Here is a 17,579-nt window from a genome sequence, read left to right as displayed (position 1 = left end):
TACATCTGCAAAACGTTGAAAAGAGTCGGAATAAAGTGCCGAAAGAAGACACGAGCCCCGGAATATACTGACGCACAGATTTCAACGCTGAAGTCCCAATGCCGCTGGTTGATTAAAAATTATTCCGGAAAAAGTTTTGTTTTGGACGACGAAAGTTATTTTCCTCTTTCGAAGACGCAGATTCCCGGAAACGATCGATACTATTCAACGGATAGTTCTATTGCACCTCCGAACATAAAATATAAGTTTAAACATAAGTTTTAACAGAAAGTGATGCTGTACATTGCCATTTCCGAGAAAGGTATTTCTAAGCCATGGTTCAAGCCCTCTGGTTTGGCAACCAATCAAGATGTGTACCAGAACGAATGTTTGAACAAAATTTTGATCCCGGTCCTTCAAAACCATCATGCTGATGGACAATACGTGTTTTGGCCGGATAAAGCGTCATCGCATTACGCCAAAAAAACACAATCGTTCCTGAATACTCGAATGTACCCAAAAACCACAACCCGACAAATCTGCCTCATGTCGCCCAATCGAAGATTTCTTCGGGGTTTTGAGCTCGTTGGTGTACAAAAATAACTGGAGAGCCACGAATTGCAAACAGTTGTTTGGAAGAATCAAGAGATGCATTCGCAAAGTTGACATGGAGGCCGTACAACACTCCTGTTCCGACATCAAACGGAAGCTTCGCCGAACATCCGATTACGGACCGTTTTCAAATGTTCACTAATTTTTTTTCAACAATGGACAATGTATGTTTAATTTCAATCAATCAGATCATCTTCAAGTATGTTTGTCTTTTTTTGACAGCCGTTATGAGCCGCTGCAACCGAGTAAAAGGAGTAAATAATGGGGGAGATCTGCCAACAACAGTTGATTGCATTTGAGCCGATCAAACAACAAAAACTACCACAATATAACGATAGATACGACACGGCGTAATTTTGCAACATCACAACGCTCGCTCACATGTTGGAAGTCTTGCCCAACTGGTCATATAGCCAGGGAATTGCTCTTTCCGATTACTATTTGATCCGGTTAATGTAGCATGGCTTGGCTGACCAGAACTTCTTCAATTAGTCCTCATTTTTTCAATTCAGGTATTCGTGGATTGCCAGAAAGATGGGAAAAAGTAGTGGCTATCGAAACGTCACGAACTTATGTATACCTCTAATATATGAAAATACAACGAAATTTTAGTGAGCTTCAATTGAATTTACATTTATAAATAATATAAATAATTCGACTTAAATTCTCTGTTCCGGACTTTCTGCACCAGATAGAAATTCTTTTTCATAATCATTTATTGTGCAAATCCAAATGGTATGAACGTAACTTAACATATACTTGACAACAAAAGTCGTTGATCGCAGAAGCCATTATTCATAGCAGGAAGTAGGGAAAATTGTTTGAAGAAACTCCCCTGGATTTTTCTCTTTAATGTCCCTAAAGTGAGAGCCGTCCCTGAAGTATACCAAAAACGAAAAAATAAAAGGGCAATGCAAATACTTTCCTCTTGTTTCTTGCCTAAACTTACACTTTCTTACGGTAAGCCTTTGACATTTGAAAAGTTTCATCGACAGAGAGGAAATCGAAAGCTGTCATTGATCGTCCGTTTTCAAATCAACGCCTACTGCCATGCTCAGTCGCTTTGATTCACTTTTGTCACCGGATTTGTGATATTCAAAATGACATCCATAATCTAGACTGTTTCGTATATTGTGCGTTCTTTTAAAAATATAAATGCTCTATAAATATAACTCGTCAATTTTAATATAGTGATAACTAGTTTCGATTACGTTTGCTAAACCATCCCGGCACCGCATCTATTCATTTCTCCTATCCGGAGCCGTACATCGTGTGCAGTCGGTCGATGAAATCTCTCCTGAAGGCACCGTTTGGCTAGTTCCAGCAAATTTGTACCATCCTGCAACCATCGCTCACATTTTTCCGGTGGCACCCTCCGATCCACCAGCTCCTGCAACTCTGCCTCTCTCGCTGTCACCCGTTCAAGTAAATCTTTGCCACCATTCAGCTCGCCACTGTTTCCCGCCAGAACATCTTCGCCGGTTACGACGGCAGCCAGAACTACACCGAACGAGTAAACATCCATCGCCGGTGTGACGGTCCCCCGCAGTGATTCCGGAGCCAAATACGGACCCGTTCCCATAACTCCGGTTGCCGTTAGACTGTCCACCCTTTTGACTAGTCCGAAATCACACAGCTTCGCAATGTCATCAGCCAGCAGAATGTTTGCCAAGGTTACGTCCCGATGAATCACTTGAACCTGCGGACTGTGCAGGTACTCGATAGCCGAGGCGATTCCGAAAAGGTAATTTATTCGTCGGTCAGATGTTAGCAGGAGCTGCCCTTGACGACATTTGTCCAACGCTGCTTCCAGGGTACCACCCGGAAGAAATTCATATACCAGACAAAGTTGGTCCATATCGCAATAACCGAGCAGCTGGACGATGTTTGGATGACTGTATTTCATTAGAATTTCTCGTTCACGGTCGAACTTTTCTCGATATTTGTAGTTTGACGGAAAGAGACGTTTTACGGCTGCGAGCGAGACAGCCGGGGTCAGGTTAATGCCAAGGAAAACTTCTCCAAAACCACCTACTCCCAGTAAACGACCATCCGGAGCTGACGGGTTACAATTCGTGAACGGTCGTTGATCAAAATTTGCCGTAGCAGATTCAAGAGTGGTATATGGAAACTGAATCACAGTGGAAGTCAGACAGTTTGCAGATGAGAATTGAATCAGGTTCGAGTTGGTAGCGGAATCGCTGGAGTTTGTGCTCGAGAAACCCATCACCGAAAGTCTCGGTAGTTGAACAGAATTTGACAGCTCGGAATGGCTCTGATCAACGCTGTTGGAGTTGTTAAAAAGCGCAGAAAGGTGAGGCACGTTCGCAGCTCTGCAATTAAAAAAAGGAAATACTTTAACATCCTCTGTCCGATCGTCATTGGATGTACTTACCCTCCATCGGTAGAAGCAACGGCACCAAACATCGATAGATTAGGCAGCTCATCATTTTCCTTGATCGTTCCCATCACTGTCGATGGATGTGTTTGACTATTCTGACTCCTCTCGCTACTGCTTGAACTTGGAAGACTGCCACTGTAGATGTAACTGTCCGATGTGGAGGAAAGAGTACATCCGTCCAAAAGAACTGCTGGCACGGGAGCCGTCCCGGATGGTCCGGCTTCATCCGAACTCAGCAATGCACTCAACCGAGGCATATCTCTACTGGCGATGGTTGATTGGTCGTTATTATCACTGTTTGATACTCGACTGCCGGGCGCTAATCCAAGATCCATAACGTGATCCCGTTTCTGCGGGTCCGGACGGTCCAAGTTGTTGTCTAACGTGAGTGATTCAAGCCCATTCTGCAACGCCGTTGAGTTCGGGTAGGATGCAGCGTCGAGCATTTTCTCGAGCTCGCCATCCAACACTCGATCGATATCGATCGGAGCTGCTGGTCCACAGCTAGGTCGCTCGGGAGGAGCATCTTTCAGCAGATCCTTGGCAACGTAATCTGCTGCACGGAACAGGTTTCCTTTGATCAGCAACTGCAATAAATGACCCAACTGGGGACGTTTTTCTTTTTTACCGGATGTACCCCATTCTTCAAGCAGCTGACATGCACGAGAAATTCTCTGCCTCTCACAGTAACTGTCCAATTCCCTGAAAATGTATCGAGATAAGTTTTCATGCGATTTATCGAAATATATCATACGGAAGTTAGGTGACTCACTGTTCCTGAGTGCCGTTGTACTTTTTCTTATAGCGTCCATCCGGTAGATCAATGTCGGCTATATCAGAAGGGATTAGGTAGAACAATGTGCGCCAGTCATCTTCCAGTTTATCGGCGAGTGTATTCAGTTCGAACTGAACCTGACAGAGCTCGGTTGAATGTGTGTAGGAGCTCATGTTTGGAACAATTATTAGTGAACCAGAAGGCACTTAGTTACTAAACTTCAATCAATCAAAATATATTTTGGCATTGAAAGATTTACGTCTAGATAAACGTTATCGTTGGAAAAAGAAACAAGAAGCGTACATCACGAAGAAACCGACTAGAAACTTGTGATTGTTTTACTTAACTGACCCGGTTTGACAGGAAGACACACTGAGAAGCAGTGCTGTCAACTGTTTTTTCCAAAAATCTGTATTTGGTGAAAAAAACTATCTGTACAATATCTTTCTCGAAAAATCAAACATCAATTTAGTGCGAAAACTGATTTGCGACCAAAAAAAAAAAAAAAAAGGTCGCTCGACCTGGTTTACCCCTATGGAATCCAACACAAAATCTGTATGAAAATTGAAATATCGGTATTTTGAGAGAGCATATCTGTATTCCTGTATCGAGTCCAAAAATCGGTATAAATACCGAGAAATCGGTATAGTTGGCAGCGCTGCTGAGAAGCGATTTTTCTTGTGGTCGATTTCTAAAAACCGAATGTATTCGTTGCCATAATTCGACCAATCAAAGAGCATGATACACCGCTAAAAATCAACAGTTTTTCAAATAGGTTTCTCTAAAAAAATATCTTTTTTCTAGTCGCCATCAGAAACCAAGATTACGCTCGATCTGCGCTTTTAAGATTTAGTGCAATTGAAAATGTGTCATTTTCTTTTATAACGGCCAGTAAACAAAATGTCAAACAAATTGTTTTTACCATCAGACGGACTGTTGTGACTAGTTTCCGAGCAATCTTTTTCGCAGAAAAACTTATAAACATGTTTATTTTCCTTCGGTATTGTAGTGTAATCATGGTAGTTTTATAACTCTTCTTTATGTTTATCGATGCTTTTTAACAAGTGGTTAACAAAAGTATACCATCACTGAGTTCTACACACTTAAATTTTTTTTTGCTGAATCTCGGCAAAAAATGCCGAGATTTGCACAGCCGAGTGTTCGGTAATCGTCTCGGCAAAAAGTATAATTATTGAGAATCTTACTTACTTACTTACTTATGTGTCCTACGCACCGGCAGTGGTGCAAAGGGCCAACGAGAAAGATTTCCACTCTGGGCGATTGTTTGCCTGCGCCTTGACCTGGGCCCAGGTCAAATTCAGATCGACTCGCTTAAATTCCTTGTTCAGGGTCCGCCGCCATGAGCCCCTAGGTCTACCTCTGCTGCGATGTCCGGCTTGATTCCAGTCCAGCGCTTGCTTGCAGATTTCGTTTCCGCTCTTCCGAAGTGAGTGTCCGACCCACCGCCACTTACGTTCCCGAATTTCAGTTATTATCGCCTTCTGATTACAACGACGATGCAGCTCGTCATTCGAAATCCAATTGTACGCACGAATTATATACCGCAGATATCGGTTGATAAACACATGCAGCTTTTGCGTGCTTTCAGCTGGTATACCCCAGGTTTCGCTGGCGTACAACAGTACAGATTTCACGTTTGTGTTGAAAATTCAAAACTTAGTGCGTAAACGAATCTGATTTGATCTCCTTGCCTTCTTAATCCGTGCGCCTATGTCGCTCTTGGTCCCACCGTCTGACGCTATCTGGCTGCCAAGATATAGAAAATTTTCAACTTTATCCACTACCTGACCAGCTTCCGTAAAGTTGGATGGATTGACCGCATTGACATCCAACGATTTAGTCTTACTGACGTTTATGTTGAGTCCCGTCGCTGAGGAGCGTTCGACTAGAGCGTTGAGCTTACTCTGCATGTCAGACCGCCGTTGCGAGACTAGAACAACGTCATCTGCCAAATCGAGGTCGTTGAGATGCTCCATAGTGATAGGCTACCAAAGCATCCCACGGTTTTGTACACGATCAATGGCACCAACCATTATCTCGTCTATCACGATAAGGAACAGTAGCGGTGATAGAATACATCATTGCCTCACTCCAGCGATTACCCGAATAGGGTCCGACAAGGCTCCATTATACAATACTCTACACGTGAAAGCCTCATACTGCGCTTCGATGAGGTAGATGATTTTATCTGGGATTCCCTTGCGCCTTAGAGCACCCCAGAGGTTTTCGTGACAATCTTGGCAATCTTAAATTTGTTAACTGTCAATTATTGCCGAACTATTTCTGTTAGGTCGGCAGAAATTTTTCTGTTAACTCGGTAAAAGCGATCAGGATGGAATTATGAATTGCCGAGTCGTCAGTAATTGTACATACAAAGGATTGTTCGTTATTATTCTATGAAATGAATATCACAAAAGCTAAAGTTGGGGAGAGCGGGTATTTTATTAATGTTCATTTGCCAAACATCTTGGCAATAATTTTTAGTGCTTATCAACGTCTTTACCTGGCAATAAGCAGATATTTGTGAGTATATATTGCTGCTTGAAACTACAAAACAATAAATGAATCAATTTTTCTCAATGATTAATTTGTTTCAATCATTGTTTTGATAAAAATAACAAATATTTTATTGGCCCGTTCCTGTCAATCCCTAGACAAACAATTTCCCAATGAATTCTATTTAAAAAATAAGTTTTAAGTTAACGAACCTTAGGAAATTTAATAATTGTGACGCTTTGAATTTACCTACTTTTAGTTGACATAAATAAACTTAAAACAATTTGTTATTTCAACTAACTATTTATTCAAAAATGCATTTGCGAAGTAATATTTTTTATTTCGATTTATTCTCGTTTTCAAATTCTTTAAAACCGAGCTTTTGATTGATATTGTAACCTTGTAAGGCACTCGTCTTCTATCGCGAGACGATCGAATTATTCACATACCACAATCAAGCTCTGGTATTATAATTTTTAGAGTATCCAATGATTCCGTGCTTTATCAGTCCGGTCAAGATGGAGATTCTGCATAAAATATATTTTGTAAAGAAAATGTGTAATGTAGTGTTATGCGGTTTAAAAAATATATCATTGATTACACAATACACATGCTTGAATTGTTGCAAAGCTCCTAGGAAACGAAAGATGCAGATATAATTTTAGCTATAAAATTCGTACAAATTTAATGCTTTGAACAGTATTAAACGTCGAAGAAATTTAATAAATCAACCCTCTTCCAGCCAAAAAGCCTAACGATATATTTTTCGATTAAAGTATGCAAATCCGAAACGATTTAATCCGTTTTGTGGACCGTTCGGAATGAAAACTTCGCGCCAAAAAGAAGGAACAAAACCAGATTCAGTTAATACTGTTAAATATAGGTAACGGAGGTATTTGACCACTCTAATATGTTTTCTATTCAAAATTAAGTACACTGTGTTTCAGAATTCCATTCTTTAACATTTTAGATATGAATATGTACTTCATTTTTAATACAACTCAAACTATGAGCGCCTGGTCAAAACATATTAGAGTGAGTTACCAAAATACCTTCGTTAGCAAAGCGAATTCAATAATTCGGCATTTTTGATCCTTTCTCTTGCCCCAAAGCGGTCTCGAAGCTTGGCCCTTTATCAAGTGAACTCCAGTTCGACTTAATCGACATAATTGGTTTTCGACTACTGTAACGAAACCTCAGCACATTGACTGATTGACTCACTGACAAAGCTGTCAATACGCAGTACGGCAAAATCTGGCATGTTTACTAAATTCTCTGCACAACACACGGACGGCGAGTACAATTCATCGAGCGTTTTTCTGTGGTAGATAATTCCAACATCTTCCTATGTGATTCCAAGGTGCTGCGGGAGCGTCTGTAACCAGTTGTAACATACCATAAAATGGAACGTAACTATCGAGAGGACCAATGTAATGAAATCGAAGCTCTAGACTCGATCTACTGCGGGGAACTGGAAGTGCTGGCTACGGAGCCGCTGCATCGATTCAAACTGCCAATTGCTACGACCGAGTACGACCCAGAGGTGGAAACCGAAGGCCTATCCTGCAAGCTTGTGTTTCATTACACAGAAAAATATCCAGATACGGCTCCACTGGTAGAAATAGAAGATCCAGAAAACTTCCGCGATGGTTTCGAGAAAGGCCTTTTGGAGCACATTCAACAAACGGTGAGTTTTGAAAATATTGGCTTTTGGTTCGGTAGATAAAGAAAAGTGTTTGATTCTAGATTGAAGAGAGCATCGGACTAGAAATGGTATTTTCGCTGGTGAGTTCCGCCCAGGAATGGCTCAACTGTAAATACGATGAGCTTAAAAATGAAGCGGAAAATGAGAAAGCAGAGGCGAAGCGACGCATAGACGAAGAGGAACGGAAAAAGTTCGAAGGTACACGAGTCACGGTCGAGTCGTTCATGGCCTGGAAAACTAAGTTTGAGTTTGAGCTGGGAATAACGGAACGAAAGGAAAAGGTTCTTGCCGAAAACCGAAAGTTAACCGGCAAGGAATTATTCCTGACTGATAACACGCTGAACGAATCGGATCTGAAATTCCTGATGGATGCCGGAGAACCGATTGAGAACGTGCGAATCGACGAGTCGCTGTTTCAGAATATTGGCGATCTGGAACTGGACTCGGAGGATGATGATGATGATGAAGATTACGTACCGGAGGGTAAATAAATGTTTGCAAATGTTGCTGTTTTTTACATATTTACTTGTTTAGGATCTAGCAATATACGAAAGCTTATTTAACTAATTGAACATCAATTTGTTTTCGTTTTACTTCAATGGCCCGTGAATAAGCTGATTGAATCAGAGGGTGAATTCTATGTTCTTGGAGACTTGGTTCGTTTGCGCAAAGTTTTATTCTACTTGATTTCTTTTATCGTCGCGGAACTGAACGCTGGGCTTATATCATCTAGATCGACATCAGAATCGGAATCCTCGATTGATTGTTCCGCAGCCTTTCTTTTCTCTTCTTCCATTTGCTTTTTAATCTGATCATCACTAGGTGGGTTCTTTCGTGGAAAATCCAACTTTGGCCACTGACCAGGCTCTGCTTTGACCAGTGTTATTTCTACCTTTGTGCCAAACATACTGACTTTGGATTTACTGACATCCACTATCTGGAAAAAGATTGGTGTTTCGAATGATTAGTTACTGCCCTCCTTAATTACTTGTATTTTATGATAGCTCACCCCTCTTAGTTCCATGTCCAGATTATGTTCCATGTTGTTTTGCTGCGGAAACACTAAGCAAACCTTCAATCGAATTGGATTCAAGCATATCGTACTCTTCTGGTAATGATACATTTTAGCGTAAACCGTCACGACGACCTGCGTGGCCGTCTGATGCCAGTCCAACCGACAGCTGATGGCTTTCGATTGGTCTTCGTCGCTTGTCCACTTGTGACGGCCAGTTTCACAACCGGGCTGGTTCATGAATGCCGTGAAATCCGATGTCCTTCGTTGACAGCACGACCAAAACTTAAGACCCTCATGGAAAATAGGAACTCCCGGATGATAAACACATGGCTTCTCGCTGCTTTTATCATTTTCGTAGCCATAGTTGCAACCCCCATTCTTACAAATAGTTCCCGGTTGAATATCCAATGAATTTGCATCTGATTTCTTCGTGGCCACCAACGTCACCGGTAACTCGTCAATTTGCTTGCGGAAAGCAGGCGCTACTGTGGGTTCCAGTGTGGTCAGAGCGGTATTCCACGGTGGTCGAGTGAGAGCGGATTTTTTAATCGGTTCCGGAATCTTCTCCTGGGGCATTTCTTCGAGAATAGTTTCATCTTTCTCGGGTTTCTCCGGTTCTGGCGGTTTGACATTCGAATGTTTGCCCGCAGTGCAACCTTTTATGTTTAGGAATTCAGTGAAATCTACACTTTTCCGATTGCAACATGTCCAGCCTTTGTATGCGTCATGAAAAAACGGTACTCCCGGATGGTGGATGCAATTTTCTACTCGAAAGAAACATGATTATTTTCAGGTTATATCACTTCAAAAGATACCTTCATACCTTCCAGATTATCGTTGGGATCGAACTTTTGACCGCATCCACGGTTGTAACAGGGAAGTAGCGCTGCCATGATTTGTGTTCTGCCAAAAATACAAATGTTTATAAAACCTTTCCCTAGCTTTACATTAGTCAAATATTGTCCTTTTAAGGTAGTCAATAAACCTGATCAATACATACTTACCCAATCTTGTAGAAACCTTTCAATAAAACACCTTGAAGCTATTTATTTGCTCGAGCATAAAACTCATTCGTATGCTCTTTCACACTTCGGAAAAGCTATAAGGAACTTTCCAGATATTTCGAACTCGTAAGGAGTAACTAAACGAAACAACTACTACAAATCTATACCGAACTTTTCACCCATCAATGTGCGATGCGACTGATGTTTCTTATAAGAATTTCATAAATTATAGCTGCTTGCTGTCACTATCAGCTACCGAGGTATTGGCTCAACTGATCGAAAACTAGCTTCCTTGATGCATGATGAATTCTTTTTTCCAACAAAATTGATTGACTTCGCCGTAAACCCATTGAATAGCAGTTTGTACTTATTTTTTCGAACTTCGTTATGTATTTTGCTTTTTTATATGAAAAACATATGCGATCGAAGTTAAAAATATACTTTCGAATATATCATATGAATTAGTTCGACAATATCGTTAAATTCCCGTAAAAAAATTAACCATTCGATGTATTGCAGAAATAATTGATTCGAAGCCAGATCTATATGCTTTAATATTGTATTTTCAAGGCCATTTTTTTAAACGATTCAATAAACGTTCAGATCTTTTTATACAAATTCTCCAAGTTTCTAAGTGAATTTTCAAAGTTATGCGTATCTCATCTACAAATACTTGAAAATTCTAAATCTACAAGACGGGTATAGCGTGACCCAGCTCCGCACATAGGGTCAGAGAGCTTTGCTGGCCCTAAGAGGCGAAAATGACCTTAAGGTTGAAACCTCTATAATTAAAACAATAACAATAAATCTACAAGTTTAATCTGATGTTGTGATTTTCTCATAAAATCTGCTTCTATCCCCCTCGATTTTTCAATCAAGACTTAGAATAATCTTCACCTTCAGCTCAAATCTCGATGTCGACTAATCTTGTTGTCCGGTATGGTATGAATTGAATTTTTTTTTGTTAAATTGAAACACTAATTCTGAACAAGATAAAAAAAATCAAAGCATTGTCCATTATTCACATCTTTACCGCTTTTCTGGCCATTTATGGATCCGACGCCAATAAAAATGTTCGTCTTTTGAAGCAAATCAATGAGACATCCAATTTCAGATTTTTTTCTCGTAGGAATCGAAGTGCACATCGATGAAAACAAATGCTAATCGGAGAGGGTTAAGTCTGGTAAATACGATGGGTGGGGTAGTTGTTTGCCGAATGTTTTCTATGTTGTTCCGGTTTTGCTTTGTGTGCAGGTGTATTGTCGTTTAGTAAAATTACTTTGACGTGTCTTTGATGCAAAATTTCACAAGTGTTTTTTCGGTTTTCCACCTGTTCTTCATTGTACTTTTCCGATTGTTATAAAACGACCAGAAATTTTTTGTTTTGTAATATTTAACATTGCTGTCATTCGCTTTTGACCAGGAGTATCTTCATCTTCATCCAATATTGCTTGCAATGCGGCGGTCTTCAAACTTTTCTATGGTTCTTCATTTATGTCATGTCTCTCAGTCGTTTAAAACAATTTTTTGAAAGTTGCTTCTGATAGAACATGGTCACCATTTGCACTCATTTGCATTCGATGCGAGTCTACAGCAGTTTTCTTCAAATGAAAACAAAAAAAAATACTTTCCGCATATCAACACTTTCGGGTACAAAATTCGATATTTTAACACAATGAAAATATATGATGTTGTTTGATCAATAACTTAATGTATATTAAATATGTTTAGCATATGTAATACCAACTAAACAAAAAAATAAGGCTCATTCCCATCAATTTTTTTTATAGACACATTTGTATCGTAACACTCACCTCATACCGGTATACCTGGTAGCTCTATACCAATGTACCTTTAAAAAGAACAGTTTTGCGATTTTATGCAATTTTTTTGTGTATTTGGCGACGTTGTATGCATTTCTAAGATATCTAGCATAAAAAAAAGATTCCATAATGTCAGACCCTATCAGCTTGAAGCGAAATCAATCTTCAGTTCAGCAACGCCATCGCACGGTGTCACATTCTACATATCATGTCAATTGTATGGGTGCGCAGTGCTGCTATTTTGGCGCGCACGAATTTGACATTTCTCTTCCCTACTTCTGTGTACGAGATTCGATGCTGACTCGCCTGAGGGCGCCATGCTCGCAAAAAATGTTGTTGCCAATGATTTGTTCGGGAAATTTGAGAGCTGGATATCTTGTTAATATGATGTCTTTTAAAATGTCCTAACATCGTTTCCGGAACAACAGAATGATTGCTAAATATTCCATCGATTTAAACTGAATTTATTCAGTTTCCATATCTTGTTAATTTTTTTTTTGTTTCGATTATAGAGGTTTTAACCTTAAGGTCATTCGCCTCTTCGGGCCAGAAAAATTTGCGGGGATGGGAATCGAACCCAAGTGGACTGCGTGAAAGGGAATCGACTTACCCATCACGCTATACCCGTCCCCTAAGTCTTGTTAATTAATTACTACCCAAACTCGCCTTGGCTTTTTTGTTACCGCTTCCAGAAGTAACGAAAATAGAGAAACACTCAAGAAACAAATTTTCATACGAAAAAATTACTCGAAAAGATATCAGGAATCGAAACAATTGCTCGAAACAACTGCTAAAAAATTATCAGAACCACTTCTCAAAAAACGATTGAAACATCCTTGCATTTTTCTGACACCGGTATGTGAGCACCAGCGGTTTCGAGCCCCAAACACTGCGATGTTTTGATACTCATCGCGACTCTCAAATTGTGAAAATTATCTCCACTTGATGTCCCAAAACACTGTCTGCTGTGTGCCGACAAGCTATTGCGAGAGAGTCGACCCAAAATTCACTAATTTTCGTGCACTAAACAAGGTAAACGAGTAAAACAAATGTATTACTGTTTGTTTGTTTGTTTACGTTGCAATCAGCTGATTTTGAAGCTCATCAAGATGGCGTCGTGACAGGGGCCCGGATCCTTGAAACCAGTGTTCGAATAGCTATCCAATAAATTGCTTCATAAACTGCGATAAAATTTTTAATAATCTGGCTGATAAACTCCTTCAAAAACTGCTCGAAAAGACAACAGTAAGAGCTGCTCGAAACAACTGTTCGACAATTTGTTAGGAAAACTGCTAAAAAAACTCATGTGGAATAACAATTTTTATAGAAATTATTATAAAGATTTGTGAGCCGTCACTCTCGCCTCTGATAATTTCAGCGTACAATTCGACATTCCCACGACAAAAGGGTTTCACTGCAAATGACAGTTTTTCTTTCACGAACTACAAACTTTCGATTTATATTGGAATCATCAAGAAGTTGCAGTAATGGCTCCGTAATAATCAGAAGAGAAAGTAAACAAAGAGAGGCTCTCATTTGCAGTTAGGTCACAGACTAACAGACATGACAGTATGAGTAAATTCTTATAAAAAATAATTTTTCGTGATGCACTAGTTCCACCTATATTATACTGCGCGAACTATTTACTATCGGTACACCCCTTGTGTTATGTAAAAGTTAATTTACTAGTTGGTTCCCCCTCGTTTGTCAACACCGATCAGCTGCTTGCAGGGATGCCTGATTGCATCATAATATTTGGAAATGAATCGTCACAGTAAATTATTATATTACGTTAATAATATATTAAACTTTTTAGCGATGTTGGAAGGTAACCATTTATTTTTCTCAACATTGTTCATCTAGACTATTTTTTTATTGTGTTGGTAATTTTCACCCGAAATTAAGTGGCGGCAGATCAGAAGCAAGTAAATATTGCCACTAAACGGGTTCGATTTTGTATTGCGTTGAAGGATGAGAGGTAGGCACAATTTTGTATATAGTTTTGGCAATATGTATTAAATCTGTATCCTGCATGAAATTCGCATACAAATGCAAATACATATCAATACATTACAGGTAATTCTGTATAAATGGCAACTCTGTTGGTAAATGAAAAATATAAACACAGACTAGATGACAGACAGGATGTTTTTGATAGGGTAACGTGGCGCCATCATGACACATGTGAGTACTGTCCCAAATAAAGGAATATTCGAAATGACAGTTAAAATGATTGAAGAATCTAATTTGAGTGTCCTGTCTGTTAGTCTGTGGTTAGGTTCCTTTGTCGTGAGACTGTCGAATTCATCCCAAAGCATGAGCATTTACCCTATTTAGCAGCTGGCATCACTGTTTCACTGTCAGTCAACGATAGAAGGAGTGCTGTTTTTATTGTGATTTTTCATCATTGAAATTAAACGATCCCGTTTCAGATCAACATAATCTAGTTTAGTGTAACGAAAACAGGACATTATGGTGAATCGACCCGTTGTTACGGGTCTTTCTCCCAAGGAAGGACCACCAGGAACGCGAGTCACGATACGAGGAGAGTTTCTCGGATCCAAAGCAAGCGATTTAGTTGGTTAGTGAAATCTTCATTTTTCGTTCCGATGATGTATTGGACAATCAATGAACAACATCTTGTAGGTCTCACCATCTGCGGCTGTGATTGTCTGTTGTCGGCCGAATGGAAGTCCGATCAGAAGATCATTGCTCGCACAGGGGCGGCCAAAGGTAAAGGTGACATCATCGTCACGACTCGAAACGGAGGCGTAGGAACATCTACGGTACAGTTCCGAGCCTACTACGAGACAATTGGGCCAATGAAAGAATCGGCTGTTTGGATCGAAGAATCACCGATGCAGTCCTTAGCCTGGGGCCGAAGATCGTTGGCTCCGACTGGTTACATTCAAGAGGACCCTTTGGGACTGTCAATCGAAGGAAACGATAAGAAGTTTCCGGAAGATTTACGAGACATTTTTCCGGATGGGTCAGGCGATTTGTCGCAGGAAAATTTCCTCCCCGGTTGGTTTCTGCTGGAGAACCATCATGCTACTTCGTTTGACGATTTGAAGGCCGGATTATCCTACCTGCGTCGCCGGGTTGAAAGTCAAAAAGAAGGACAATTGTCTTTTTTGAAATCCAATGCCGGTTCGGTTATCGACCAGCTCGATACACTGATGGCACTGCGAGACCGTGTTAGCCAGGATGCAAAGCTGCACGGGAAAGATCAAGTGAAGGATCTTGAGATGGCTATTAAAAATTCGATCGGTGCTTCTCACGAACTGTTCAAAGATGTTTTAGCTCGCAAGGACAAAGCGGATGCCACCAGAGCTGCTTTGTCGGCCCTGTCCCGGCACAAATTTTTGTTCTGCTTACCGAATTCGGTGGAAAAGAGTGCCGCACGGAACGAGTTCGATATAGTGGTTAACGATTATGCCAGAGTCCGGAATTTGTTTGGTAAAACCGAAGTTCCCGTAAGTACATTCGGACATCTTTTCAGCTGATACTTCAATTCTCAATTTACGTTTGTCGATAGATTTTTAGAAAAGTGCTCGAAGAGGTGGACCTGAAGATTCTCGGTATTCGGCAGCAGTTGCACGGTAAAATCAAAGAGATGCCACAGGGCGTGGAACAGCAGAAGAAACTGATTAAAGCCTTGATCAGTTTGGAAGCGCAACAGGTAGGCACTGTTGTCGGTAGTAAATTCTCGGTTGAAGATCCAGCCTGGGATGCCATCGAGGCTCGGGCCAAATATCTGGAGGAAACGTTTCTGAAAACCTACGAACAGTACACGGCCAAAGAGGCAGCTCCTGGGGAGTCGAAGTCTCGTGCTGATCCAACTATCACTCCGAATCGTGTGCAGTTCTGTGAAGAAATGACTGAAATAGCGGCCAGTCAATTTCCGGATCTGTGGCGTCTTGGGCAAGCATACTTTACCGGTGAACTTCGAGCCGCGGGGCAACCAAAACCAGGCAATTTCAAGCGCATGATTTTGACAGTCATCGAGCAGTTTTGTTCCTACTTGAAAGCGGCTTTACTTCCGGCCAACAGTCAACGGTCGCTACTGGCCGGCAGTATGAAAGGGTTACCTGCATGGCCACCTACCAGCCCGTCGTTGAATTATCTCATCACTTGGATTCCTCACTGTCTGCGCTACGTTCGAGTTTCGTACGCTACTCTCATTCGATTGGATTTACCGAATGAAGCACTGGATATAGTACTAAAATTTATCGACGAACTGCGGCTGTACTGTTTGTCCACTATTTTGAAGAAAGCCAACGAAAAAGCGAAGAAACTGCATGAGAAGGAAACCTGGGAACTGACGGTATCGGAGTTTGCCGGAGCCACCGGATTGGTAAGTATTTGGAGCTAAAGAAAATGTAACTAACAAATTTACGAAAATCCTTCATTGCAGCCTAGCAAACTGGAAGAAATTCTTTCCGAGGCGATCGACGATGCCCAAGCTGTCTGCCTGACTCCGGAAATACGAGAATCTTCTCTGCTGGAGCCACAGTCAGATGGGCAGCGGGAAATGTCCAAGCGCATCCAGGAAATGTTGGCCACTTTTTGCGGTGTGATTGAAACCTTAGCTCTACAGCGCTCCGATGAAGATCCTCAGCAAGCACCGATGCTGTCTCAACTGATCGGGTTCCCGGCGACGCTACTGCAGCAGCACAGTACCGGTGACAAAAGTTGGGGTTCCAACATCACCTGGGAGCATCGGTTGCTGTGCTGTCTGTCCAATTGTATTTACTGTAACAAGCTGTTCTTTCCCAAACTCGGTGGGCTGTTCACCAAGCATGGCTATCCCATTCCAACGATTGCAATCGAAAATTCTCGATCAACGGTCAACGTTTTATTTAGTAGCCTGCTGGACATGTACGTGGAACACAAGAGCGACCCTCTGGTTGGAACAATCGAACCTTCTATGTACATTGGCCGCTTCCAGTGGGACCAGGTATCTGTTTCGGAAAAGTTAAGCCCATATGCACACGAATGCTGTGACAATTTGGTCTCGGTATATTCGGAAATATTTTCGATCTCACCCGTACTGCTGCGGCCGGTCCTAGAACCTATTGTACAAACCGTAGCTGAAGAACTAGCTCGGCTTATGACCTGCGTGCAAAAGTTTAACGTTAACGGAGCCCTACAGGCCAAGGTTGACATTCACGTCATTCGAGATGCCGTACGAGTTTATAGCAATGATACAGCAAAGTATGACTTATTTTGTGATTACGTATTGAATAGTTTCTCATGCTTTTTTTCTCATTCATCAGAACGTTTTTTACTGAAGCACTAGATGCAATACCACAGGTTCCTGAAAGTGAAGAACGGTAAGCCACACTTGGCTAGAATCGAATTGGAATGGGATTTTAAATGCTTCTCATTTTATTTTTCAGAATGCTAGAGACAGTAAGGCAAATCAAGAATAACATGCGCCTCCAACTGATGTGCCTGCAGGTTGTGGATCCTTGACATGATGCTGTAAATTTCAGGATGTTCAGTGTTAAAACACTGCACAAATGAAGAAATACGTACTACTCAAACATTGCTGATTGGATCACTGGCTGCACAGGTGCTGCTTCGAATTGACGAAAATATTTACGCTGAAATTATTTACTATCGAACCACAGAATATAACGCAAATAAATTGTTGAAAACTTTCTCCTCATAGTTTCTTTTCAGTATTTTGATAATGCAAATTTGATTCAACCTCAAACACTACAGCTCGACTAATTGTGAACA

At 41.0% G+C, this 17,579-nt stretch overlaps 4 protein-coding genes across 4 annotated transcripts; 2 read left to right on the top strand and 2 right to left on the bottom strand.

Annotated features, from left to right (window-relative positions):
- Nucleotides 1-1,706: 1,706 nt before the first annotated feature.
- LOC131431552 (uncharacterized) lies at nucleotides 1,707-4,128 on the bottom strand. The gene is made up of 3 exons (XM_058597339.1): nucleotides 3,765-4,128; nucleotides 2,987-3,694; nucleotides 1,707-2,924 (listed from the first exon to the last, which is right to left on the bottom strand). Exons 1-3 carry the CDS (start codon nucleotides 3,938-3,940, stop codon nucleotides 1,808-1,810), a joined length of 2,001 nt encoding a protein of 666 aa, XP_058453322.1. The 5' UTR covers nucleotides 3,941-4,128; the 3' UTR covers nucleotides 1,707-1,807.
- A 3,389-nt stretch (nucleotides 4,129-7,517) lies between these two features.
- Nucleotides 7,518-8,561, top strand: LOC131431544 (RWD domain-containing protein 1). The gene is made up of 2 exons (XM_058597328.1): nucleotides 7,518-7,971; nucleotides 8,031-8,561. The coding sequence occupies exons 1-2, from the start codon at nucleotides 7,687-7,689 to the stop codon at nucleotides 8,478-8,480; spliced, it is 735 nt and encodes a 244-aa protein (XP_058453311.1). The 5' UTR covers nucleotides 7,518-7,686; the 3' UTR covers nucleotides 8,481-8,561.
- LOC131431533 (cysteine and histidine-rich domain-containing protein morgana) lies at nucleotides 8,494-10,213 on the bottom strand. Its single transcript, XM_058597319.1, has 4 exons — nucleotides 10,009-10,213; nucleotides 9,828-9,907; nucleotides 8,999-9,768; nucleotides 8,494-8,926 (listed from the first exon to the last, which is right to left on the bottom strand). Exons 2-4 carry the CDS (start codon nucleotides 9,895-9,897, stop codon nucleotides 8,669-8,671), a joined length of 1,098 nt encoding a protein of 365 aa, XP_058453302.1. The 5' UTR covers nucleotides 9,898-9,907; nucleotides 10,009-10,213; the 3' UTR covers nucleotides 8,494-8,668.
- Nucleotides 10,214-14,194: 3,981 nt separating this feature from the next.
- LOC131431524 (exocyst complex component 2) lies at nucleotides 14,195-17,498 on the top strand. The gene is made up of 6 exons (XM_058597307.1): nucleotides 14,195-14,412; nucleotides 14,478-15,307; nucleotides 15,370-16,188; nucleotides 16,249-17,048; nucleotides 17,111-17,167; nucleotides 17,234-17,498. The coding sequence occupies exons 1-6, from the start codon at nucleotides 14,304-14,306 to the stop codon at nucleotides 17,307-17,309; spliced, it is 2,691 nt and encodes an 896-aa protein (XP_058453290.1). The 5' UTR covers nucleotides 14,195-14,303; the 3' UTR covers nucleotides 17,310-17,498.
- Nucleotides 17,499-17,579: the final 81 nt, after the last annotated feature.

The sequence above is a fragment of the Malaya genurostris genome, chromosome 1, assembly GCF_030247185.1.
Source record: "Malaya genurostris strain Urasoe2022 chromosome 1, Malgen_1.1, whole genome shotgun sequence".
Taxonomy (NCBI): Eukaryota; Metazoa; Arthropoda; class Insecta; order Diptera; family Culicidae; genus Malaya; species Malaya genurostris.
This window is presented reverse-complemented; position numbering and strand designations above follow the sequence as displayed.

Bases quoted from the DNA above. Each gene is read 5' to 3' on its own strand.
- LOC131431552 (XM_058597339.1), bottom strand. From the start codon at position 3,940: ATGAGCTCCTACACACATTCAACCGAGCTCTGTCAGGTTCAGTTCGAA. The intron at 3,695-3,764 runs GTGAGTCACCTA...ATACATTTTCAG, and splicing joins TACAACGGCACTCAGGAACA to GGAATTGGACAGTTACTGTG. The intron at 2,925-2,986 runs GTAAGTACATCC...TTTTAATTGCAG, and splicing joins GTTGCTTCTACCGATGGAGG to AGCTGCGAACGTGCCTCACC.
- LOC131431544 (XM_058597328.1), top strand. From the start codon at position 7,687: ATGGAACGTAACTATCGAGAGGACCAATGTAATGAAATCGAAGCTCTA. The intron at 7,972-8,030 runs GTGAGTTTTGAA...GTTTGATTCTAG, and splicing joins TGGAGCACATTCAACAAACG to ATTGAAGAGAGCATCGGACT.
- LOC131431533 (XM_058597319.1), bottom strand. From the start codon at position 9,897: ATGGCAGCGCTACTTCCCTGTTACAACCGTGGATGCGGTCAAAAGTTC. The intron at 9,769-9,827 runs GTATGAAGGTAT...TCTTTCGAGTAG, and splicing joins TCCCAACGATAATCTGGAAG to AAAATTGCATCCACCATCCG. The intron at 8,927-8,998 runs GTGAGCTATCAT...ATCTTTTTCCAG, and splicing joins TGGACATGGAACTAAGAGGG to ATAGTGGATGTCAGTAAATC.
- LOC131431524 (XM_058597307.1), top strand. From the start codon at position 14,304: ATGGTGAATCGACCCGTTGTTACGGGTCTTTCTCCCAAGGAAGGACCA. The intron at 17,049-17,110 runs GTATGACTTATT...CTCATTCATCAG, and splicing joins TATAGCAATGATACAGCAAA to AACGTTTTTTACTGAAGCAC. The intron at 17,168-17,233 runs GTAAGCCACACT...TTTATTTTTCAG, and splicing joins GTTCCTGAAAGTGAAGAACG to AATGCTAGAGACAGTAAGGC.